This window comes from Danio rerio, chromosome 2 (genome assembly GCF_052040795.2).
Source record: "Danio rerio strain M-AB ecotype USA chromosome 2, GRCz13ab, whole genome shotgun sequence".
Taxonomy (NCBI): Eukaryota; Metazoa; Chordata; class Actinopteri; order Cypriniformes; family Danionidae; genus Danio; species Danio rerio.
In genome coordinates, this window is record NC_141022.1 from 1,991,933 (window position 1) to 2,019,850 (window position 27,918).

The 27,918-nt window shown below is 35.1% G+C and overlaps 2 protein-coding genes across 10 annotated transcripts in view; both read right to left on the reverse strand.

The window, feature by feature from the left end:
* The window catches only part of gpaa1 (glycosylphosphatidylinositol anchor attachment 1), a 52,424-nt gene that overhangs the window by 10,002 nt on the left and 14,504 nt on the right, over positions 1-27,918 (reverse strand). For 4 of the 8 annotated variants that reach the window (XR_015478092.1, XR_015478094.1, XM_087240316.1 and 1 more), the window contains exon 14: positions 25,588-26,823. The exons of 1 other annotated variant lie outside the window; for it this stretch is intronic. Coding sequence is in view for 4 of the 7 variants with exons in the window: in XM_087240316.1 (XP_087096442.1) it covers positions 26,580-26,823 (244 nt within the window). In the remaining 3 variants the exon portion in view is untranslated. Of the gene's footprint in view, positions 1-25,587; positions 26,824-27,918 lie in introns of those variants that run through there. 3 more of the 8 variants (XM_087240318.1, XM_087240319.1, XR_015478093.1) reach the window with 2 other exon arrangements.
* Positions 2,170-16,983, reverse strand: rpe65a (retinoid isomerohydrolase RPE65 a). 2 transcript variants are annotated; one of them, XR_015477603.1, is made up of 14 exons: positions 16,918-16,983; positions 16,388-16,470; positions 15,027-15,177; positions 14,591-14,698; positions 13,857-13,998; positions 13,213-13,360; positions 12,463-12,544; positions 8,740-8,872; positions 6,796-6,973; positions 6,222-6,510; positions 5,722-5,836; positions 4,363-4,457; positions 3,710-3,821; positions 2,170-2,394 (listed from the first exon to the last, which is right to left on the reverse strand). XR_015477603.1 is itself a non-coding variant. In NM_200751.1 (14 exons), exons 1-14 carry the CDS (start codon positions 16,926-16,928, stop codon positions 2,249-2,251), a joined length of 1,596 nt encoding a protein of 531 aa, NP_957045.1. In that variant the 5' UTR covers positions 16,929-16,961; the 3' UTR covers positions 2,170-2,248. The 2 variants fall into 2 exon arrangements, 1 of the variants encoding a protein (NP_957045.1); NM_200751.1 differs by having other exon boundaries at positions 6,222-6,351; positions 6,834-6,973; positions 16,918-16,961.

Sequence of the window (27,918 nt, forward strand, 5' to 3'; positions counted from 1 at the left end):
TGCATTTAGAATCAAACCCATGTTATACAATGGCTTGCCTAATTACCATAACCCTGCTGAAAAATCCAGCTTAAACCAGCCTAGGATTGAGACCATCCTGGTTTAAGCTCGACATAGCTGGTTTTGGCTGGGCTCCCAGCCTGGCTAGGCTGGTCAAGCTAGTTTTAGCTGGTCATCTCCCAGCCTGGAAGTGGCCCAAAACCAGGTTAGTCGACCAGCTAAAACCAACCAAACCATCCTAGGCTGGTTTAAGCTGGATTTTTCAGCAGGGACATTTTACCTGGTTAAGCCTTTATGTCTCTTTAAGCTAGCGGATACACCACAGGCTAACGTTTTAGCTTCGTACCAAATATATCATTAGCAGACAACAGAAGCCCTTACGAAATAGGCTAAATAAAATAAGCACATAAAATATTGACACTTCAATATGTTGATGACTCAAAAGCTGCATGTTTTTATTAATACATTATTATTATTATTTGTATTTTATGTATGCCTAGCTGGCTTATGTATTTCGGTACGATTTAACAAAAAGGTATACTTTTTCCTTTACCGCTTAATGTGCCCACAAGGTGGCGTTATGGACCAATGTGTGTCTGTGGTACAAGTTGAAACCAGAAGTTTACATCCACTGTGTAAAAAGACAAATAACCATTTTAAAAGAATTTAGATGTTAATGTGACTAAAATTTTTCTCTGTTAGGTAAGTGAGGATGATCACATGTGTTTCTGTTCTGCTTAATAGCAGAATAATGAGATATGTTGAGAAATTGTTATAACTTTTTCTTAATAGTCAAGTTTACACACAATAAGATTATTCTGCCTCTGAAAAAGCTCAGATGATGATGTCAGGGTTTTGGAAGTTTCTGATTGGCTAATTGACATTATTTGAGTTAATGTGAGGCACAACTGTAGAATAGTATTGAAGGAAAAGCTCAAACACACTGCTTCACTGTGTGACAACATGGGAAAATCAACATAAAGACTAATATTGAAGACATGTCCTGTGCTCTGATGGAGCTAAGATTGAACTGTTTGGCCATAATGACCAGTGTTACATTACAAGCCTAGAACACCATCCCAACTGTGCAGTATGGGGGCGGCAGCATCATGTTGTGGGGCTGTTTTGCTGCAGAAGGGACAGGTCCACTTCACAGCATAGATGGCATCATGAAGAAAGAACATTATGGAGAAATACTGAAGCAACATCTCAACACATCAGCCAGGACATTACAACTTGGCCACAAATGGGTCTCCCAAGCAGACCATGACCCTGAGCATACTGCCAAATGAGTTCAAATGTGCTTTAAGGACAACAGTGAAGGTTTTGGAGAGGCCATCACAAAGCCCTGATCTCAATCCTATTGAAAATGTGTGGGCAGAGTAGAAAAAATCTTGTGCGAGCAAGACAGCCTACAAATCTGACTCAGTTTCACCAATTCTGTTAGGAGGAATGGGCCAAAATTCCTGCAAACTATTGTGAGAAGCTTGTGGAAGGAGCTGTAGATGGAAATTAAAACATTTTTAAAATAAAAAAAAGGTTATGTTCCTTTTTTTAGAGCTTATGTAAACTTCGACTGTACATTATATATATATATATATATATATATATATATATATATATATATATATGTGTGTGTGTGTGTGTGTGTGTGTGAGTGAGTGAGAGTGTGTATGTACTGCAAATGGCATTTGTGTGAGACTCATCATGTCAGAAAGGCTTGAATAAACTCCACCACAAATACCTCAAATAAACGTACTTGGTATTTGTGACTAGTGAGCTGTACTTCAGCTTCATCTATGTCCGTCTCTGTCACTGACTGCTGTTTATCTGACGTAACACAGGAAAAACAGTCATGCATGTGGGAGCGGTGGGCGGGTACAAGCAGCTCATTTGCATTTAAAGCCACAGGCTACAAAAGCAGCTACACTGTACTCAGACACCAAAATGGGCAGATTCTGTAGGCCGTAATAATGATCTGATGGGTGTTTTAAGCTGAAACTTTGCAGACACCAAATGCTTATCTTACATCTTGTAAAAATAGGTGCCCTTTAACAGAGTTATATAAACAGAATATAACACACTTTACTATGGTATGGATCAAAAATGCTGTAGTATTGTGTCATGTGGAGATCATGTGCACAGTGTAATTAAATCAGATCAGAGAGGTACAGTATAATAGCTTTATTGTTTACAGTGTTGGGGAGTTTACAGTCAGTCAGGATCAGTGCTAGTGTGTTCAGCGGGTTTATGGTTTGTACATCCCATGGAAAGTGACCGGAGTCAGGATTTCCACCTCTGCTCTGGCGATCTCCGACAGATCTTTAGCATTTAGGATCAGGCAGTATGTCGGTCTCTGGGCTCCAGGAGACACCACGATTGTCATGAGGATACCTGTTAAGCATTAGAAGCATTATTAAACACTATAAATGCTCTACAGTTATTCAGATTTAGTAATATGTAAGGTGTTGGAGACTCACTCAATAATTTGTTTGAATCAGTGAGGTGTTTACCAGAAACTCACTCTGAACAGATTTGAATCAGTGAGTCCTTTACTCGAGACGCAGTCTGAATGAATCATTTGAATCAGTGAGTTATTTTCTCGAGACTCGTTTGAATGAATTGTTTGAATCAGTGAGTCATTTACTGGTGACTCACTGTGAACGGATTATTTGAATAAGTGACTTATTTACTGGAGACTCACTCTAAATAGATCACTTGAATCAGTGAGTCATTTACTGGTGACTCAATCTGAACAAATCATTTGAATACAGTAAGTGACTTGTTTACTGGAGACTCACTCTGAACAAATCATTTGAATAAGTGAGTTGTTAACTGGAGATTCACTCTAAATGGATCATTTGAATCAGTGAGTAATTCACTGGAGACTCACTCTAAATAGATCACTTAAATCAGTGAGTTATTTACTGTAGACTCACTCTAATGGATCCTTTGAATCAGTGAGTTGTTTATTGGAGACTCGTTCTGAATGGATCACTTGATTCAGTGAGTTGTTTACCGAAGATTCTCTCTGAACAGATCATTTGAATCAGTGAGTTGTTTACCGGAGATTCACTCTGAACAGATCATTTGAATCAGTGAGTTGTTTACCGGAGATTAACTCTGAACAGATCATTTGAATCAGTGAGTTGTTGACCAGAGATTCACTCTGAACAGATCATTTGAATCAGTGAGTTGTCTACCGCAGATTCACTCTGAACAGATCATTTGAATCAGTGAGTTGTTTACCGCAGATTAACTCTGAACAGATCATTTGAATCAGTGAGTTGTTGACCGGAAATTCACTCTGAACAGATCATTTGAATCAGTGAGTTGTTTACCGCAGATTCACTCTGAACAGATCATTTGAATCAGTGAGTTGTTTACCGCAGATTCACTCTGAACAGATCATTTGAATCAGTGAGTTGTTTACGGGAGATTCACTCTGAACAGATCATTTGAATCAGTGAGTTGTTTACCGCAGATTCACTCTGAACAGATCATTTGAATCAGTGAGTTGTTTACTGCAGATTCACTCTGAACAGATCATTTGAATCAGTGAGTTGTTTACCGCAGATTCACTCTGAACAGATCATTTGAATCAGTGAGTTGTTTACCGGAGATTCACTCTGAACAGATCATTTGAATCACTAGATTTGTGCTCTGGGGATCCAAACAGAATGGGAACAGTATATTATAATGAACTGACCGTCGTCCTCATCCACTCCGTCAGGAGTCTGTACAAACAGCGGCTCCGAAGGGTACGAGTCGGGCTCCTGCCATACCCAGGTCTCCTTAGTCCTCACATTCAGCTTGCAAATCTATAAAGCACCAAATACAGCCTGAAAATGCATACTTACACACTTGATATACAGCGTTCGACATATATGAGTGCACCACTCAAAAGTCTCACATTTAAATTCATATCTATAGGAAGCTCTACAATATTAGATTTAAGCATATACTGTACATTAGATTAGTCAATACTGAAGCCAAATCTGGAGCTTATCTAACAAAATAACTTATGAGAACGCTCCAAAATTAGTACACCCAAACAATATGTTAGGGAAAAATATGAAATACAATTTTGAAAAAGGGCAAAATTCAGGAGAAGCAAAATATATATAACATTTTGCTGACATTTTTTAGTTTTGCATGAATTTAAATGTATTATCTTTCTATTTCTAAAGATGTTTAGTGACTAAAATATTATATTAATGAATATATCCGTTTAATAAATCTGTTTTTGTTGACCTGTATTCAATGAGAAATGCATAATAATATTCATTTTTTAAAATTGGGGGTGTAATCAATTATGCTGAGCACTGTCCCATGCTGAACAGATGATGTGGGATTTTTTACCCTGTCAGGGACGAAATGGTTGAGTCCCAGTCCATAGGCGTATGTGTAATTCTTCCCATTGACCATTCTGTAGTTGATCTGAGGAAACTCGAAAGCTTTGGGATTGAAAACAGAAGATAAATGTTGATAAGCAGTCAGAAAAACAAGAAACTCCCTCTTAAATGGTAAGATGCCATAAAAGAACCATTGTCGATTGCTCAAAAGAACCATTTATATCTTATCCTGCATCCCAAATTGCACACCAATGCACTGTTCTACACCCTTGTGTAGTATAAATAGGATTAGTGCATTCAAACCTAAAAATTAAAAGCATGAGGTTCAATTCAATCACAACTGAACGTCAAAGCAGCTTAAAATAAGTGCATTATATATTCAGATGATGTATTTTCACTTTGTTGAACACTTCATGCACGCAAAGGTTGCAGTTTTGCTTCTGTAGCGAATGGAGAGGAGCTACTTTAGCCTCTAAGGCTGCTATACTACATTTATTTTGGATTGTGCAAACCATATTTTCCTCATGTCTCTTCTAGAAGGTGACTGTAGTTGTATTCATGACAGGTATATTTAGGTTGTTTGGTCATTTATTTTCATCACAGGATCATTGGAAATGCGTGCTTCAGCCTACATTTTTGTGAAACCTCAAAAACGTACTTATACTGTTTGTTTGACTGACGTTTGTGGGTGAAATGAACACTAGGGGGCAGTATGGCGACATCAACTTCCTTTTCATTCATTCATTCATTCATTTTCTTGTCGGCTTAGTCCCTTTATTAATCTGGGGTTGCCACAGCGGAATGAACCGCCAACTTATCCAGCAAGTTTTTACGCAGCGGATGCCCTTCCAGCCGCAACCCATCTCTGGGAAACATCCACACACACACAATCATACACTACGGACAATTTAGCCTACCCAATTCACCTGTACCGCATGTCTTTGGACTGTGAGGGAAACCGGAGCACCCGGAGGAAACCCACGCGAAGGCAGGGAGAACATGCAAACTCCACACAGAAACGCCAACTGAGCCGAGGTTTGAACCAGCGACCTTCTTGCTGTGAGGCGACAGCACTACCTACTGCGCCACTGCCTCGCCTACTTCCTTTTCATATTAATGATATTTACAGAAATATTATCGAGCAATAAAGGATTATGGCCATGCAGTTCTTTGCTCAACACCAAATAAACGCCACTAAACATCTTAGCATTGTCTATGATTTGTAATGAACACGTTTGCGTCGCCTATCTACCTCCACTTTTCTGGCTAATTATTAATGGGGTCAATAAGGAACCTTTATTTTTAAGAGTGTTGAGTTGCATCTTACAGAAAATGTACCTAAATAACAATAAAAACCCCATCGCACCTTGACGTGGGCCAGAGAAAAGCACCTCGGGTTCCAGCCAGATGGTCCCATCTGCACGCATTGTGGCAGTGGCTGTGGTGTAGGGCAGAGAGATCAGGTTTTTGCCCTGCTCCTCCTGGAAGAAAACAGCTATCAGTTATCTTGAAGTGTGGGTATTTCATTCATTCATTCATTTTCCTTTGGCTTAGTCCCTTATTTAAGGGTCGTCACAGCGGAATGAACCGCCAACTAATCCAACGTATGTTTTATGCAGTGGATGCCCTTCCAGCCGCAACCCTGTACTGGGAAACACTCATTTGTGAAACAACATTAGTTTAAAAAAGTCAATTATAATGCATGTTGTGAGTTTTGTTGCATTTACAGTTTTGACCAGCAGGTGTCGCTAGAATGAACGCTTTAAAACACTGAATCTTTTTTCGAATCAATTAGTTCAAATGATTCGAAGCTTTGGAAAGCTTCATTTCTCCCATCACTAGTCTAAAATGTTTTTATTTAATTACCCTGAAGGGATCCAGAGGAATGACGTATCTCCTGACTTCTGGCTGCGGGGCGATCATGGCATTTCTTTTAACCTCTTCCCAGTTGGCGCGGAGGTTCGCCAGCCACAGATAGTTGTAGACAAACTCAAAGCTGAAAAGGAAAAATAGTGCCTTATGAATAATAACACCCATATCATGTGGGAAAATCACTATAGTATTTTAGAATATAGTAAATGTTCCTGTGTTAATTCATTTTCCTTCGGCTTAGTCCCTCAGTGGTTAGCACTGTGGCCTCACAGCAAGCAGGTTGCTAGTTTGAGTCCCGGCTGGCTCAGTTGGCGTTTCTGTGTGGAGTTTGCATGTTCTCCCCGTGTTGGCGTGGGTTTCCTCCGGGTGTTCACACATGCGCTATAGGGGAATTGATGAACTGTATTGGTTGTAGTGTTTGAGTGTGAGTGTGTATGGGTGCTTCCCATTACTGGGTTGCGGCTGGAAGGGCATCCACTGTGTAAAACATATGCTGGAATAGTTGGTGGTTCATTCCGCTGTGGCGACCCCTGACGAAGGACTAAGCCGAAGGAAAATGAATTGTTACTTATCTTAAAAAAGAGGGAAGGGAATGCTCTTTTATACCCTTTCCAGGCACACAGGTCAAACACGATGAACCCCGAATCCTCATAGCAGTTGATGTGATGGAAAAGACCCATCGCCGAGGTCCTGAACTTATAGTCAATGTACTCTCCTGGGTGTTTCCTCGCAATGTGTATCCAGGTCTGCAGAAATGAACAGATTCAAACATGTCTAAACGTCATGATGCATTTCAAAATCTGTCTCGATTTATAACAAAACAACACCAGTAATACTAGAAGACTTGGTGACCTATTTACCCCCTTTTTACAAGATGTGTAATGTGTCTTAAGTCTTACGCTCCATACATGCATTGTGAACTGCATTGAGGATCCGTCGGCGTCGCTTCAGAGACGTTGCTCGCTGCAGAAGTGGGGAGTAGCTCAACTTTAAGCATTGACGAAATCGTCAGCCAATCAGATCACTGTATGCAAATACACCAGCTAGACAGTGGCCTATTGGTGACTGAATTTTATTGGCTGACGCTGCTATGACAATCGCTTTAGCTCCAACTTCAGACACGCCTTCAGTCAAGTGTTGACGCTAAGGCCCCATGTGAATGGGGCGTTATGTTGCACAGGTTTTTTGGGAGGGAATAGCCAACAATACTTGTCAAAATTGACTTTTTTTTTTTCAAAATTGACAATTTTGTCAATTTTGAGTGTGTAGTAAAGTTTGAGATGAAAATAGCACAAAGATATTGTTCTCTAACTCTCTGAAACTGACCCTTTGATCCTAATTGTGCTGTTTTGGTGACTGTCGCTTTAAATGCAAATGTGATTAAGCTCTTTTCAGAAGCGGGCGGAGCTACAACTGCCTGGTTATCAGCATAGCTTCAGATTCAAAAACAAGACTAACGTCCTATGCTAATGAGAGAGATGGTGACTAGTGGGCGGGGCTTTCCCCCTCTGATGACATCATACAAAGGGAGAATGTCAATCAAAGTGTTTTTATCAAGTTTCGTTATAACAAATACAGCTAATACATGTCTACCATTAGATTTATTTACTAGATTTATAGCAAAACAATATAAATAATACTCGGAGAAGTGTGTGCAGTATAAATGTACATATTTATTTGACGTGCATCTGTTTTAAAATGAAAAAGGTGAACAATTTTGTAAGCCCACATTCAACATATTCATGAAATTAAATATATTTATATTAATAAATATATTATTTTTCCTTCAGCTTAGTGCCTTTATTAGTCAGGGGTTGCCACAGTGGAATGAACCGCCAACTATTCCAGCATAGGTTTTATGCAGCTTCCAGCCACAACCCATCACTGGGGAAACACCCATTTACTCTCATTCACACACACACTCATACACTACAGCCAATTTAGTTCATTCAATTCCTCAATAGCGCATGTGTTTGGACTGTGGGGGAAACCGGAGCACCCGGAGGAAACCCACGCCAACACAGGGAGAACATGCAAACTCCACACAGAAGCACCAACTGGCCAAGTCTGGGCTCGAACCAGCAACGTTCAAGCTGTCAGGGGACAGGGCTAACCAGTGCGCCACCCTCATAAATATATATTTACAACTAAAATGTTTACTGACACAAATCTTCTATTAATATGTTGTATATTACACTACTTTGTACTAATGCAGAGATGCTAATAATAACCCCTTATAATGCCTCCATAAATGAGGATCTACACTTCAAAATCTCAAAATATTAAATATTATAAACCCTGTGTTGCTTTTAAAAGTGCTTTACACATAAATAATAAAATAAAAGGACTGAATGATTACAGAACTACCAATATTTTGAATAAACTACATTATTACTTGAAGATAAACGTTTAAAGCCTCCTAAAGTTCAGTCATTCAGTCTAATGATTAAAGCTCACTTAAAAGCAGCACCATAGTGCGGATAAAACGAGTGTGAGATAAAGAGGAACCTACGCCTTTCTCTTCATCCGACTCGAAGCAGTCCATATAGTTGGATCCTCTGATGCTCCAGGCGCTCAGAAACTTCAGCAGGTTGATTTTCACAGGCGTCTCCACAAAGACAAAGTAGTTCTCCGTCATCCCAAAACTACAAGAACACACGGGGGAGAATTTGGTGTTAATAAATTAACAATTGAAGAAACTATAAATGAGTTTATAAGTCATTCTAGGGTGAAAATATTCCCTATACTAATATACTGTGATAATATTGCCACTAAACAACACAAGACATGCTTACATATCTGAAACTTTTGCAATATTCACTTATTTAATACACATGTTCAGTCCTGTGATTGTTCATTTATTTATTTTCCTTCGCCTTAGTCCCTTATTTATCAGGGGTCACCACAGCGGAATGAACCACCAGCTATTCCAGGATGTTTCACACAGCGTATACCCTTCCAGCCGCAACCCAGTACTGGGAAACACCCATACACACTCATTCAAACACACACTCATACACTACAGCCAATTTAGTTCATCAGTTCCCCTATAGCGCATGTGTTTGGACTGTGAAACCGGAGCACCCGGAGGAAACCCACACCAACACGAGGAGAACATGCAAACTCCACACAGAAACGTCAAATGGACCTCCATGAAGTTGGCACCCCATAAAATCGAATAATGCCCAAAACTACGCCATTCGTTTGTGCTGATTTGTGCCGCAAAAATGACCTTTTTTTTTTTTGACCGTATGACGTCACTTTTCACCCCATGTTGCTCAAACGACTTCAAATCAGCCCAGGTCGTTTGAGCTCAATTTGTGCCGTTAAAAGCAAATCTCATTGATATATAACCAGAATACTTCTGAAGTCGTGACGTCACTCTCCACCTCCTTTAAATAGCATCAGACTAGTGTCATTCGTTTGTGCCTGATTTGTGCTGGATTGTGCCGTTAAAACAAACACTGGATCTGTTTTCCTTGTTGAGATGTAAACAAAATATTTCAGGAGCCGCAACGTCACTCTCCACCCCATTTTCTCTAAATCGAACAAAACTGGTGTCATTCATTTGTGCTGGATTTCTGCTGGTTTGTGCCGTTAAAACAAATACTTTATATATTTTTATTGTTTAAAAATAACTAAAATATTTCAGGAGTCGTCATGTCACTTTCCAAACCCGAGGTTTTCTAAATCGCACAAAACTAGTGGCATTCGTTTGTGCTGCTTTGTGCCGTTAAATAAACACCTTATCTATTTTTATGGTTTAAATATAACCAAAATATTTCAGGAGTCTTGACGTCACTCTCTACACCATTACTTCCTCTAAATTCCTTGTTTGTGCCTGATTTGTGCTGGTTTGTGGGGTTAAAACTAATAATTTATTTATTTTTATTGTTTAGATATAAATAGCATATTTCAGGAGTCGCAACGTCACTCTCCACCCCATTTTCTCTAAATCGCACAAAACTGGTGGCATTCATTTGTGCTGGATTTCTGCTGGTTTGTGCCGTTAAAACAAATACTTTATCTATTTTTTATTGTTGAAAAATAACCAAAATATTTCAGGAGTCGTGAAGTCACTCTCTACACTATTACTTCCTCTAAATCGAACAAAACTGGTGTCATTCGTTTGTGCCTGATTTGTGCTGGTTTGTGGGGTTAAAACAAATATTTTATTTATTTTTATTGTTTAGATATAACCAACATATTTCAGGAGTGGCAACGTCACTCTCCACCCCATTTTTCTAAATTGCACAAAACTGGTGTCATTCATTTGTGCTGGATTTCTGCTGGTTTGTGCCGTTAAAACAAATACTTTATCTATTTTTATTGTTTAAAAATAACCAAAATATTTCAGGAGTCGTCATGTCACTTTCCCAACCCGAGGGTTTCTAAATCGCACAAAACTGGTGTCATTCGTTTGTGCTGCTTTGTGCCGTTAAATAAACACCTTATCTATTTTTATGGTTTAAATATAATCAAAATATTTCAGGAGTCGTGAAGTCACTCTCTACACCATAACTTCCTCTGAATCAAACTAAACTGATGTCATTCGTTTGTGCCCGATTTGTGCGGTTAAAACAAATACTTTATTTATTTTTATTGTTTAGATATAACCAACATATTTCAGGAGTCGTGACGTCACTCTCCACACCAGGTTTTCTAAATCGCACAAAACTAGTGGCATTCGTTTGTGCTGCTTTGTGCCGTTAAATAAACACCTTATCTATTTTTATGGTTTAAATATAACCAACATATTTCAGGAGTCGTGACGTCACTCTCCACACCAGGTTTTCTAAATCGCACAAAACTAGTGGCATTCGTTTGTGCTGCTTTGTGCCGTTAAATAAACACCTTATCTATTTTTATGGTTTAAATATAATCAAAATATTTCAGGAGTCGTGAAGTCACTCTCTACACCATAACTTCCTCTGAATCAAACTAAACTGATGTCATTCGTTTGTGCCCGATTTGTGCGGTTAAAACAAATACTTTATTTATTTTTATTGTTTAGATATAACCAACATATTTCAGGAGTCGTGACGTCACTCTCCACACCAGGTTTTCTAAATCGCACAAAACTAGTGGCATTCGTTTGTGCTGCTTTGTGCCGTTAAATAAACACCTTATCTATTTTTATGGTTTAAATATAACCAAAATATTTCAGGAGTCGTGACGTCACTCTCCACACCAGGTTTTCTAAATCGCACAAAACTGGTTTTATTCCTTTGTGCTGGATTGTGCCGATAAATAAACACTTTATCTATTTTAGTGCATAATCAAAACACTTTTGGAGCTGCGGCGGCTAATTTTGGGGATCATTTGTTTTTATGGGGTTCCAACTTGGGAGGAGCCAAACAGGGATTCGAAACAGCGACTTCTCAGTGACCTGGCTCATGCTGTGAGGCCACAGTGCTAAACATTGAGCCACTGTGGTCCTATGTCCATGTTTTAGTCCTATGTGTGATCCTGCACCACAATAACACCCATGAGGTAAAATATTTGTATGTTATCTGAATACATGCGCTTTCCATAGTTCCATAGGCAGTTATTTGAAAACCTGGAATCAGAGGGTTCAAAAATAGTCAAAAATACTGAGAAAATCATGTGAATTAATTGCTTAGCAATGCACATTACTAAACAAAAATTGAAGTTTGATGGCAACACGGGGGCTCAGTGATTAGCACTGTCACCTCACAGCAAGAAGGTTGCTGGCTCGAGCCTCGGCTGGGTCAGTTGGCATTTCTGAGTTTGCATGTTCTCTTCGTGTTGGTGTGGGTTTCCTCCGCGTGCTCCGGATTCACAGTCCAAATACATGTGCTATAGGGGAACTGATGAACTAAATTGGCCGTAGTGTATGAGTGTGTGTGTGTGAATGCATGTGTATGGGTGTTTTCCATTACTGGGTTGCAGCCGGAAGAGCATCCACTGCGGAAAACATATGCTTGAAAAGTTGGTGGTTCATTCCGTTGTGGCGACCCCTGATAAACAAGGGACTAAGCGGAAGGAAAATGAACGAATGAATGAGTTTTGATAAATTTACAGAAGAAAATGCACAGAATTCCTTTATGGAGCATCTTTAATTAATATTCCAATCATTTTTGGCATAAAAGAAAGTCAATTTTGACAAGTATTGTCAGCTATTCCCCCTCAAAAAAACCTGTGCGATATAAGACTCAAGGCTTTGTGATTTCGGGTCACAGTTATTAATTATTGACGTTTTAATGAATGTTACCTGTGCACGTAGGATGGCTTGAACCTCTCGGCACTTGGGAACTGCACAACCACCTTGGACTTTTCAATGGGGTCAGATTTGTCTGAAAGATTAAAGTAGGATGTTTTTAGTTTGTTTGTTGTTTTAAAGGTGACCCATTGTGCAAGATGTAAAGTCTCTGATGTCTCTAGAGCGTGTAGTGAAGTTTTAGCTTTAAATAGCACACAGATAATGTTTATAACTCTCTGAAACGGATCCTTTTAGGCTTTGATCCTAGTGGCGTTTTGGTGACTGTCGCTTTAAATGCAAATGAGATTGTGCTTTTTTTAAAAGGAGGGAGGAGCTACAAAATGCCTAGCTTTATCAGTGCTGGTGAGATGTGCATGTGTGCTTGATGCTTCTGTCAGTCTATGTCGCTCCTGTCGCTGTTTATCTAAAACTCCACATCTATAATCCTCTTAGTCTATGCTGACATGATCTTCAGCAGCTCAAACACTCTGATGGCTAATGGACAGACGGCTGCTTCTCACTCAGGGCTGCTGTTTATGCTGATGAGATGGGCACTAGTGGGCGGGGCTTTCCCCCTCTGATGACATCATACAAAGGGAGAATGTCAATCAAAGTGTTTCTGCAGACTGTTTAATTATAAACAATGCAATTAATTCATGTTTATCATTAGAAGGCGGTTATATTCACACACTGCTGACACACTACCCATTATAAAAGTGTTTTTTGCATAATAGGTGCCCTTTAAGATGCTTGACTGCTCACCCTTTTGTGTAGGTGGGATTCGGACGATATTGTAGGCCAGCGACGCTCCTTTGCCCATGCAGTTCCCAATGTTGTAGACCGTCCCGTCTCTCTCGATGTGAGGATGCGCCGTGACTCCATTGATGTTCACATAATTACACATGTCAACCTGCAGGGGTCATCAAGCGGAGGTTATTAAAGATTGATATCCATAGTAGGAAAAATAAATATTTGTTATTTTATCATTTAATCATTTTATCTTTGTCATGATGACATAATATTAGACTAGATATTCTTCAAGACACTAGTGTTCAGCTTAAAGTGCCATGTAAAGGCTTCACTAGGGTAATCAGGGTACAGTTAGGGTAATTAGGAAAGTCTTTGTATAACAGTGGTTTGTTCTGGAGACAATTCAACACAAATATTGCTCAAGGGGGCTAATAATATTGACCATAATATTGGTTTAAAACAATTAAGAAATGACTTTATTCTAGCAGAAATAAAACAAATAAGACTTTCTCCAGAAGAACAGATATCAGAGGAAATACTGTGAGAAACTCCTGAATCTGTTCAACATCATTTGGGAAATATTGGAAGAAAAAAAAAATACAAATTTCATAGGAGTGCGAATAATTCTCACTTCAACTGTGTGTAAAACTGTGTACCTTTTTTAGCGTTTCCAGAGTGTCCACATTAACTTTAGTGATGTAATTAGTCTCTGTGACAGCATAAAAGTCCTCCCCAATAGGGTACACGTTCACCAGGCAGTTGTCCGTCACCTCAACGCCCTTAAAATATGAGAAAAACCTGCAAGAAAAATGCTCACTTTACAAAAAGGTTTCATTAGTTAATGAACTGATTATTAAGGAGATGCTCTAAAATTACTGCTCCCTGTCAAGGACACCTGTTGGACACACACATACACAACTACAGATAAACAATCACTACCGATCCCCTCATCCAAACGTCTTCATGTGCTCTCACCCACAGGAGGAGGTGGGCGGGTCTGGTGATGTATCTTACTTCCTTTTCTATATGCTACCTCCTGTGACCTGTACTCCCCCGAAAATTGTGATGTTTGTGTACGGTTGGGGGGGGGTTTAATTTCACTATACGAAAGTGTATGTGACAAATAAAGGCCTGATTTGATTTAATTTGATTAACAATAGTTTTTTTTTTTACTAATAATGACAGTTCAACATTTACTAACTTATTACAAAAATCCATTTTCATGCTTTTAAACATGAATGCAGCATGGGTTAACAGTAACAACCAATGACTGTATTTTCATTAGCTAACGTTAACTAACATGACACAAATACTGTAATAAATATATTGTTTATTGTTTGTTCATGCTAGTAAATGCATTAACTAATACAGCTTCAGTGTTCAGTCAAACCTGGAGAAGATGTTCTTGCAGGGATCTGGATATGCACAGGTCCCAAACTCCGTAATGACCACCCGTTTCTCTGTTATGGCGCGCACATACGCATCTGTTTTCACAAACCTGTGAGGACGAATAGAAAGTGTTGTATAAGACCTGTCTATTCCACCCCTTTCCACACATTACCTAATTAAGCCTTTAAATGTGACTTTAAGCTGTTTAGGAGTGTCTTGAAGAATATCTAGTCTCATATTATTTACTGTCATCATGGCAAAGATGAAATAAATCAGTGATTAGAGATGAGTTATTAACACTATTATGATTAGAAATCTGCTCTCCGTTAAACAGGAATTAGGGAAAAAATAACAGGGGGACGAATAATTCAACTGTACATCTATAATTATGTTTATAAAGGTTTTCATGACAGCCTTATGAACACTACTGGACATACTTGCGGAAATAAGTGACTTGTCCGTTGCTGAAATCAAACTTGTGCATTAGCGCCTGTCCATCAAACAGATGGTAAAAGGGCTCAGCTCCAGCCTCAAACAGGCCGGGACCCAAACGCAGCAGACTGCCCTTTATAAAGGACGGGATGCGACCTGAAAAACAAAAGCCTTTCATCAGTCCAGGATTATTTTTGCAAAACATAAAAGAAGCTGATAAAATATGTTTCATTGCACGTGTCAGATTATAAATCCACTAGAGGGCGCTGTTTACATCTCTGCGTAATTGAAATATGTTACTTAGGGTGTGTTTTGTTGTATGTTTTAGATACACTTCTTCTTGTCCTTATAATAGCAACAATATTGAATACATTTTGAATAAATTAAATAAATAATATAAAATGTACATAAATGTTTTTTTATGTTTTAGTTTGTCAGTATTAACTCAGTACACCTGAAAAATAGTTCTTAGGAAAAAATACGACACTATGGTTAAATTAAATACAGCTAGAAATTTTTTTTAATAAATAATTACATATATAAATAAAATAATACATATAAATAAAAATAATATTTAGAATTACATATATAAATAAAAATAAAACGTATAAACAATTACATATATAAATAAAAATAATATATATATATATATAAATAATTACATATATAAATAAAAATAATACATATAAATAATTACATAAATAAATAAAAATAATATATATAAATAATTACACATATAAATAAAATAATATATATAAATATTACATATATAAATAAAAATAATATATATATATATATATATATATATAATTACATAAATACAAATAATATATATAAATAATAACATAAATGAATAAAAATAATATATATAAATAATTACATATATAAATAAAAATAATATAAATAAATAAATAGTATATAAACTAAAAAACAATCCTGTCAAAATTATATATATATATATATATATATATATATATATATATATATATATATATATATATATATATATATATATATTTTAATTGAATTCTAAATAAATAAAAATAAAATAAATAGAAATAGAAAAAAATAATTATAAAAATGCTTTTTGTGTGTGTGTGTGTGTGTGTAGAAAATTGTAAAAAAAAAAAAAAAAAAAAACTAAAAATTTAAGAATGTGCAGGTTTGCTTTTTTAAGGATTTCTTGTAAAATAAAAAAAGGAAAATAATATAAAATTGTAAATAATGTTAATAATAATACATGTGAAATATAAAATGTAAACAAAAATGCACACAGGGTTGATTGTTTTTAATCAAATATGCACTTTTCCCTTCTTTTCTCTCATCAGTAAAAATGTTAAAAAAGTGTAGAGAATAAATAACACACCAGTGACGGTCGCTGGAAGAGGTTCATTCAGCTCCTCCGCCGTCTCGAAGATCTTCTTATAGCCTCCAGCAGGGTGTTCAAAACTAAAGAGGAGAAGAAATAAATTAAATATAAATAAAAAAAGAGGACAAATCTGATAATTCAGAAGCCGTGATGTTGAACAGATTCAGGAATTTTTCACAGTATTTCCTATAATATTGTTTCTTCTGGAGAAAGTCTTATTTGTTTTATTTCAGCTAGAATAAAAGCCGTTCTTAATTGTTTTAAACCAATGTTAAGGTCAATATTATTCGCCCCCTTCAACAATATTAGTTTTGGATTGTCTCCAGAACAAACCACTGTTATACAATGACTTGCCTAATTACCCTAACTTTACCCTAATTACCCTAGTGAAGCCTTTAAATGGCACTTGAATACTAGCATCTTGATAAATCTAGTCAAATATTATGATAACAGGAGGGCTGATAATTCTGACTTATGTCCAAATATTGCAATGCAAAATAATAAATCAAAATAATAGAGTCACTCACCGGCTGACCATGACTGCTGTATTCACTGTTATCTGTGATTTCAGCTGCTTCCGTCGACGTTTTTTTCCTGCAGTCTTGAGTTTTTGGGTTTTTATACTTTATCCTCTTACACTGAATAACTTTGACCCCTGTTACAGCCAATGGTGGTCTTTGGTTGAAAACAATCCCTCATTGTATAAAGCTGCCATGCATTCCCTCCAACAGGATTTCAGCTTTTCATGCAGATCAAGCTGTGATGTAATCAGGTACAAAACGTGATTGTGCGACGCGAGGATCTGAAATGAGCTGCAGTCAGATGGCCAACGCAACAAAGACTTTATTCTTCAGCCAATAACAACAACAGTTGAGTAAATACTTTGTTGTTGTTTCAAATGTTTTTAAAATAAATAAGTATACATGTTAATAATAAATAAATATATTTAATAATAATAATGTTAATAAATAATATAATATAACAATAATCATCATCTTCATGAATATACATACATAAATATTCAAATAAATAAATGAGTTATATAGAAATACATAAACAAATAAATAAATATACAAATCAATAAATAATATGTAATCAATAAATAAATTGAAAATCGACATAAGATAAACAAACGTACAAATAATTAAATAAAATACAAAGTAAATAAGCAAACAAAAAACACTTTACAAAATAAATAAAGTATAAATATACAAATAAACAATTAATAAATAACAAAAATATACATGTAAACTAAATAAATATACAAATAAATAAATAAGAAATATATAATATAATGAATAAAAATCTACTAAAATAGACATAAATAAATAAACACAGAAATGGCAAACAATTACAAATATACAAATAAATAAAAAAAGAATAAATAATATAAAATATATAATATACATGTACAATGAATTTATGTACAAATAAATAAATAATTAAATAAATATACAAAATAAAAATAAAAATATACAAATAAATGAAAAATAAATAAACAACATATAGAAATAAATATACGAATAAATAAACAATAAATAAATAACAAAAATATACATATAAATATAGAAATAAATAAATAATATACAAGACACACTGTATACATATAAATAATTAATATAAAAAGAAATAATGTACAAAAAAGAAATAATAAGTACATAAAATAAATATACAAATAAATATACAAATAAATAAATAATATATAAACACACAAATGAACAAAAAATAACATTATAAAAATATGTATAAACTAAATAAATGTACAAATAAATAAATAAAAATATACAATAAATATAGAAATAAATAAATAACATACAAATAAAAAATTATATATTATAATAAAAATATATAATTTTATAAAATATTTTATTACAATAAAAATACAAAAAATAAACAACAATAAATCAATCAATAAAAAAATAAATAAATAAACAAACAAATAAATGCAGATTAATAAATATTAAAAAAATAAATAAAATATACAAATATACAAATAAATGAATTAAAAATATAAAATTGATCAATGTACAAACAAATAAACTACACAAATAAATTAATAAATAATATATAAATAAACAAATCAATAACAATAAACATATAATATAAATTAATTATTTGCAAATAAAAATACAAAATAACAATATACACAAATAAATTTTAAATATACAAGAAATAAACATGTAAGATTCATAAATGTACAAATAAATTTAATAAATAAAATTATAAATATAGACTTAAATAAACCAACATTTTCCTAAATAATAAAAAATAAATAAATAAATGAAAGTATACAAATAAATAAATAAATAAATATACTAAATAAATAAATATATGAATAATCAAATCAACACACACACACACACACACACACACACACACACACACACACACACACACAAATATATACACTCTCATTTCTCCAGATATTATTTCTTATACATCATATTATTATTTTAAACTACTAAAATGTCACTAAAAGTCACTTTGTTAACTGTTGAGTTGAATTTTCAACATCAGAAGTGGACGGAGCAGAGATCAACATCCCATAATGCATCTCACCACCGCAAATAAACCCAAAACATCACAAAATACAGAAACTGTCCTGATTTTTAATGCCGTGTGTTAACTTTCTCATTCATGTTTTGTAAGTTCTGAGGTCACAAGCAAGAGGCTTTTGTTGTTAAACGACACGAATGAAGGGATTTGGGTTTTTATCACATTCCTGAGCAGATTTGTATTAACAGAAGAGTGAAGAGTGTGTTTGTTTTCGGCTACACGTGTTCAGGTCACACACACCGTACAAAAAGTAGTATGACTAAAACGTCATGACCACAGATGTTACTTGTTTTAACAAGCAAACCAACTGCATTTTAAAGGTATGCAAAGTTTAGCTTAATATGTTTTGAATTATATAAGTTCAGATGACTAGAAAAAGCTAACTTGAGTCAACTAAACAAAAAATGAAGGCAGGAAGAACTGTTTTACAGCAAACGAATTGAGTCATGTTGATTCACAAAATACAGTGAAATCATGATAAAATGCAGTCAACACACTTTAGCTGAAAAACAGGAGCTGAAGTATATCCAACGCCTTATAGCAGTGGTTCTCAAACTTTTTTCACCAAGTACCACCTCAGCAACAGAATTTCTCTCCAAGTACCACCATAATGACCAGTTTTGAAATAGTATAGCGTATAGTCTTAATTAAGCAGCTACAGCTCTGCACAGTTCAAAAACGTGGCAGATTAATTCCTATTTTTATGAATATTTATTATTGTCAGCCACTTTTAACAATATTAATAGTTTAAACATTAACTAAAACATTAAATATAAATAAAACATCAATATGTGCTTTTGAAAGTTAATTAAAAATGGCACTGTTCTTAAAGTAAACAGAAAACTGCTGTGCTTAAATGTAAAGTATAACATAGTAGCCTATTCATCAAAACCTGGAAATTTTCCTTGGATATCATCATATTCATTTATAAACTCTTTTTGATAAATTTTTAAATATATACTTATTTGTATATCTTTGAAATCTAAACATTACTTCTAATGTTTCTAAACATTACTTGTATTTTAAATATATATCATATATTTACATATTTAAATTAGAAACTAGATTATTAGATCTGCTTACTGCGCGTTAGAGTAGGCTTTGTGTGTCAGAAAAGGGATTAAACTATAGCTGTCAACCTTAGGATATAAAAATATGGAATACGCAATAACAACTATTAAAAATATGGAAAGAAAATTAGCTTCAAATGATAGAATACAAAACAAACATTAAAAAAATTGAAATAAACTAAAAGGTTTATCAGTAAATTTACTGATCACATCTGTGTTATCGTATGCGTTAAAAGTGTGTTAATTTTTTACTTTAATTATTCAGCAATTCCTCTGCGTACCACTAGAAAGAAGTCTGCGTACCATTAGTGGTACACGTACCACAGTTTGAGAAGCACTGCCTTATAGCAGTGGTTCTCAAACTGTGGGCTTCCTTCTAGTGGTACACGGAGGAATCAAATATGTCATTTGTGCATGCTACAACACATAAGGATTTTTTCTACTGGGCCAATCGGGCCAGTGGTTGAGATTTTTACTTGCCCTGCCAAAGTTTTCACTGGCCTCTCCAAAAAACTAAAAAGTTAATAGCTATGTCTTAGCCACATATTTTAAATAATGAGGCAAAATAATGTTTGTGAATCTAGAATTTAAACAATTTAAAAAGGTTAATAAACGTGTAATGAGCAAAATTCAAGATTTTATGCAAACGAAAGAGCAGTGTGGAAAAATCTAAATTACTTTTATAAACATGGATTGCCGAACTGACGACAACTTTTTGTCTTTTTCTTAATTGTGTACCCACACTGAAAAAAGTGTTGCAAACAATTTATTTGTGTTGAATTTAAACAAACAAATTAAGTTTAGTAATGTTCAACTTAATTTGTTTGTTTAAATTCAGCCCAAATAAATTGTTTACAACCTCTTAATGTAAAGAAATTGAGTAAATCCAAGGAATTATCTTTGAATATTTTTTTTCAGTGCATGTAATTGTCTGCCTCTAAGACTTTAGAAACAGACGCTTTCGTTTAGCCTCATAGTTTGATGTTGCTGCCATGTTGCCATCTTTTCACTGGTTCGAAGGTTCCGGAAAAAAAATTACGTGCTCATCGGTACTAGTCGATAGGGGCCAGTAACAATCCTGTCCACTGTCCCGAGCGTCTTTCACGCTGGCCCCGGGCCACCGGACAGTCCTTATTGTTGAGCCCTTATATATTTCAAAATTTATCAAAAATGATGTATACATGAATATGACATATAGTAGTATTCATTATATGACATACAGCCTATATTTGGAGAGGGTGCTCGCTGCAGAGCCATTTGAGCAGAGCTGAGCTCCAGCGAGGGGGAGCATGAGCTCTCGCTCCTCCTCCTGTAAGCTGTTTTAATAGGTGTGTTCGACATGAAGCTCAGCTGCAGCCGGTGATCAACGAGATTAGCCGAGCGCAGGCGGGGGCGGAGTTGAAAACTTCGGGACTCAAAGTTGCTGCAGTCATGATGACCGATAACATGGCGTCATCATATTTTTTTGTTATTTTTATTTATAACAACAAAACATTTACAAATAAAACAGAATACAGTTTCTACAAACTGTAGTTCCTTTTTACACAATAAGAGAGAATTATGAATAAAATATATAACAAATGCATGAGAGAAATAAGAGGAAATGAGAGGTTAATATAAACATAAAAACGAACAGGTCTATTAAATACAAAGCAATAAGCATAAATTCTAGGAGTTAAACATCAATCTTTAGGCTAATACTTCTTGTTTGAATCTGCTAAACAAGGGTTAACATATATGTACATTTATAGATATAAAAATTTCCAATGTAAAAAGCAAAACAAGGTGTTTTGATTAGGTCTTAATAAATGACATTATTTTGGATGATGAAAGCATTTTCAAAAAAGCATTTTAATCCAAAAAGATTGTGTTGAAAAGAACAAAAGGTAAAATAAGTGAGCTATGTAGAAGTTTCCCAGAAAGAGCAGGTAGCCTTTAAACTGCTAGACACGAAATAAAATAGATATTTATATTATAATAATAAAACCATTTTATAATTATTTAATAAAATAGTTATTTACTTTAATTTGTTCAGAGAGCTTTAGGGTGGCAGGATCAATGATGATGATTTTCTTATTTCAAGTCTGTAAGACTTATTTAGGTTATTCACTAATATACACACTAAAATATATCATTTAAATCGTTCATGAATGCAGTAAATAGTCTGTATAAAAAAGTTAAAAATAAACCTGTGCAAACAAGCTAACCTTTATAACCAGATTATTTAACAAAAGATGATACTGCAGTAAAATATTTGTAGTCTTTTAATTAGCAAGATGTGTACAGGATAGAGGGTGTGAAAAGTGAATTTTGTTTTGAAACTTTTGAATCGGAATTTGTCCAATTATAAACCCGAAATACACGTGTTTGTTGTCATGTGGTGAACTCGGCCAATCGTGTAATATCGGTGTCGTCATCAAAGCTCCTGCAGTCCCTCTTCAGAAGCTGCACGGTCTGAGTTTGCCGTCTGATCTCGGAGCGCTGTCGCGGTACTTTGATGCCACATGTGACAGTCACGTGGCGTCGTCGCAGCATCAATTCGGACAAGATTTCTAACCAGAATGCACCGCTTTAAGACAGATTTCGATTGATCTGCGCAGCGCTGCATGAAGTCGAACGCACCTAATGCGTACACCAACCCCACCCCTAACCCTACCCCCAGTGACATCACTCGAAGAAGTGCAAAAAAGGTGGAGCTCAAGCTCAAGCTCCCCCTCGCTGGAGCTCAGCTCGCCCAAATGGCTCTGCAGCGAGCACCACTTGTATATTTCTAAGGTCCAGGCAAATTTTCAAGTGTAGATGTATTGGCTATATTTGTTAGTACTTTACAAGAAACGATTAAAAACTCAACTATTTAGTCTCCACTTCACTTCCTAATCTGCAAATTGCCTCTCTGGACATACCACTAACTGTACTTAAATATAAAAAAATAACTAATACTTTCCTTCTTAGACTTTACAGACCTGAAACTCGCCTACAGCACTTGTTCATTGTTGCTCTTATAGTTGTGTAAATTGCTTCCTTGTCCTCATTTGTAAGTCGCTTTGGATAAAAGCGTCTGCTAAATGACTAAATGTAAATGTACAGCACTTTTCTTTTTACCTTAAGCACATTTTAATTTAAATGTGGCCGTTTTTAATTTGTTTTTTTTACATATAAGCACAGTGCAGTGTTAACGTTCAGCCTATTTCTGTTTAAAGCGGCTGACAATAATAAATATTCTTGATAATAGGAATTAATCTGCCACGTTTTTGAAGTGTGCAGAGCTTCAGCTGCTTTACTGGGCTTACTGCGCCACTGTGTTTCAATACTGCTCATTATGGTGGTACTTGGAGAGACTATTTTTTTTCTGAGGTGGTACTTGATGAAACAAGTTTGAGGATCACTGCCTTATAGAATCAAGAACTCAAGTAACAGAATAAATTATTAGGCACAGAGAAAGATGACAAACTGGCTGGAATTTGAAGGGAGAATTCACCCAAAACTGAACATTTCCTGTTTATTTACTCACCCGCACACAGATTGATTTAATTTTTGGGTGAACTATCCCTTTAATGACGTTTTGCCTGTATGATTGGTAATTTTTCTATTCCTTATTTTATATATACATATATATACATATATATATATATATATATATATATATATATATATATATATATATATATGTTTAACAGAGCAATGAAATGTTCACAGTATGTCTGATAATATTTTTTTTTCTGGAGAAAGTCTTACTTGTTTTATTTCGGCTAGAATAAAAGCAGTTATTAATTTTTTAAAAAACATTTTTGGGACAAAATTATTAGCCCCTTTAAGCTATTTTTTTCGATATTCTACACAGAACAAACCATCGTTATACAATAACATGCTAATTACCCTAACCTGCCTAGTTACCCTTATTAACCTAGTTAAGCCTTTAAATGTCACTTTAAGCTGTATAGAAGTGTCTTGAAGAATATATTGTCTAATATTATGTGCTGTCATCATGGCAAAGCTAAAATAAATCAGTTATTAGAAATAAGTTATTAAAACTATTATGTTTAGAAATGTGCAGAAACAATCTTCCCTCCATTAAACAAAAATTGGGGAAAAAAATAAACAGGGGCGCTAATAATTCAGGGGGGCTAATAATTCTGACTTTAACTGTATATATATATATATATATATACATACAGTTGAAATCAGAATTATTAGCCCCCCTGATTTTTTCACTTTTTCCTTGCTCTGTTAAACATCATTTGGGAAATATTTTAACAAAGAAAAAGATGTCAGAGAGGGGCGAATAATTCAAATATATATGATCTATTCCAGTGTGATGACCCTTGTATTGTACTTCAGAATTATGCAAATTATTGGACATATGTGTAACATAAACACACTTTAGTATAAATCCATCATATTAGTGTTATAGAATTATTTCATATGAAGAAGCTCCCTCTGACTTTAAATATATTACATTCAATATTTGATATGAAAAGTCATTTAAAAGTGCCAGACATTACCTTCCCCATCAAGGCCTTTTGTACGCTAGCCTAAAATGACCTTCTTTTCCTCAATTTCTTCTCTCTCTCTCTTTCCATTTCTCACATGCATTTTTTCTCTCATATTTTTCTTTCCTTCTTGCTTTTTTCTTTCTCTCTCTTTAACTCTCACTTTGTTGAATTCTTTTATTTGCTCATTTTCTCTTTCCTTTTCTCTTTTACCCCTTAATTTCTTTCTTTTCCTCTCTCCTCATTCTTCCTTTCCCTCTCATTTTCTTTCCTTTTTCTTTCAATCTTTCTTTCTCTTTTTCATTTCTTTTCTCTCTCTCTCTTTAATTCTTACTTTTTTCATTCGTTTTTCCTTATTTTCTTTCAATTTTTCTTTTTTCTCTCTCATTTTTTCTTGATCTTTTTCGTTCTTTTTCCTTTTAATTTTCTTTTTTCTTCACTTACTTTCCCCCAATTTCTATCTTTCATTCGTTCTTTGCTTTTCTCTCTTGATTTCTCTCTCTTTTCCCCCTCAGTTTAATTCTTATTTTTTCATTACTTTTCCCTCAGTCTTTCAATTTTTTCTCTTCTTTTTTCTCTTCTTTTTTCTCTCGATTTTTCTCTCTCTATCACTCTTACTTTTTTCATTCCTTTTCCTCTCATTTTCTTTCTTTTCTCTCTCTCTACCTATTTTCTTTTGCTTTTTTTCTTTCTCTTTTTCCCTTAGCTATTTTACTCTATCAGTTTCAATCTCTTCTTTCTTTCCTTCCTTTACATTCTCTTCCTTTTCTCCCCTCTCAATTTTTCTCTCTCATTCTTTTCTCGTTTGCTTTTTTCTCTTTTCCCCCACTCAATTCTCTCTCTCTCTCTTTTTATTCTCTTTACTTTCCTCTTTCTTTTCTTTCTCTCTTGCTTTCTTTCTCTGTCATTCACCGTTCAGTTCACTTAAACATCAACGTAAGCCATACAATTTTCCCTCAGGTTTGTCCATTCCTAATGAATGCTTTGTTAATATTATTAATATACGGGCACGTTAGCTTTGTGGACGCCCTTTTAGCTTCTAGCACATGAACAAATATGCAGCAGCAACTCAGACAACACGTTTAAAAGTTATTATTTAATGACAAACAATAATCAAATTATGCGATGAAGAAATTAAATCCAAAACAAGATGGCATTTTTAACATTTAAGTTCACAGACATATTAAATTACAAAGCCGAGATTTTAAATACATATAAAAAAATAAAAAAATAAAATAATTCAGGATATCAGGGTTCAAATGCCAAACTATGTGTAGTATTTTATAATATAATAATAATAATAATGTAATAAATGAACCAGTATGCCATATTATCAATTCATTTCTGAATAAATCTGCACGTTTCTCTTAAGCAAGTCTTTATTTCTGTCCTCACACATGCAGTCATGTTTGATAAAAGTCAAATAGTCATGTCAGAAAGACAAAGTCATGTATTATTATATTAATTATGCAAGAAATAAACCCTCCTGCAAACAGGAACGCTCAATACTCAAACTCTTACCAACAAAATCCTCTTTATTTGGGCCTGACGTCCTCTTACATCTTCATCCAGCAGCTCCTAATGGTAGACAATGCCTGTACACGGCAAGTAAATACTGTTCTTACCTGCAGTGTTTGTCTTGTTTCTAGTCTAAATATCTAAAAATGCATAAATTGAGAAGTATTTTCTTAGACAAATAATAAATATTGTCTTGTTTAAAGAAATAATGAGTTAAAAATAAGTGAGTTTTACTTAAAATAAGCAAAATAACCTGCCAATGGGGGGAGTAAAATAATCATGTTTTTCCTTGTGACATTATATTATTTTCCTCCCCGATATTCAGATTATTTTGCTTGCTTTAAGGAGAAACTCACTTAATTTTGACTCATTATTTCTCAAAACAAGACAATATTTTGTAGTTGTCAAGAAAACGCTTCTTAATTTGTGAATGTTCAGACATTTAGACTAGAAACCAGACCAAAACTCTAGGAAAGAAGGCAATTTTGCAGTGCAGAAAGACAACAAACCTTTAAGAGTCTGATCATTTTGGATCATTTTTGCTCTTTCACTTGTTTACTTCCAGAAGAGAATATTCCAGAACATCAGCCAGCAGGGATAAACGAACAGCGCTAAAAGCGGATAGACGAGCGACCCGTAGAGCGCGTGATCGAGGATTCCCTGAGAAATGACGGAGAGGAAGATCGTGAGTCCCTCAGGAAGGCTGACCGGCGCCTCCATCAGCTCCTGATAGATGAGGACGCAGTAGAAGATGGTGAACGCTGGACTGAGGAGCACCATGGCCAGAGCGCTCACAGATCTGACACACACAACAGGAGACGTGCAGATTAGAGATAGTACTGATCACTAATATTTTGATCAAAACTGTAAATGGTGATTGTCGATCCGAGTTGTAAGAGCAACAAATAATAACTCGACTTCTAGTTGATCACTTGGAGAAGTGTCAGAAGGTGGATTTCTCTGCTGGATCGTCTGCTGATCTGCATCCCAATCATCAACACTGCAGAAGACCTACTGGAACCAGCATGGACACAAGATTCTCACAGACATCAGTCAAGTTTGGTGAAGGAGAAATCATGGTTTGGGGTTCATTCAGTATGGAGAGATCTGCAGAGTGGATGATCAACATCAACAGCCTGAGGGATCAGGACATCTGTGCTGCCCATTACATTACAAACTACAGGAGAGGGACAATTCTCCAGCAGGACAGCACTCCTTCACATACTTCAGCCTCCACATCAAAGCTCCTGAAAGCAAAGAGTGCTCCGGGATTGGCCAGCCCAGTCACCAGACATGAACATTATTGAGCATGTCTGAGGTAAGATGGAGAAGGAGGCGTTGAAGATGAACACAAAGGATCTTGATGAACTCTGGAAGTCCTGCTGAACGCTTTCTTCTTCATTCCAGATGACTTTATTAATCAGTGATTTGAGTCATGTCAGAGATGTATGGATGCAGTCCTCCAAGCTCATGATGGAGTCAGACACAATATTCATTCTGTCTCCACTGCAGCAGGACTTTATATTCTATACTGGACATTATTTCTGTTCAGTGATGACACTTTAGTCTGAGCAGAGTCAGACCGCACTGTCCTCATCAAATCAGTCAACATCAAGACATGATCAGATTTTATTGTGATCAAACAAGCAAAATCTAGAGGCGTTCGCCTTTCATATAAACCACTTCTGACACCAAATCATCAACTAGAAGTCAAGTTAGTATTTGTTCTTCCTAAAACTTGGATAGGCGACAAGACTTTTGTCAGATAATGAATATATAAATATACACAGCTAGGTCCGTAAGTATTCGGACCGACACAATTCTAACATTCTGGTCTCTATACACCAACACAATGGATTTGAAATGAAATGAACAAGGTGTGCTTTAACTGCAG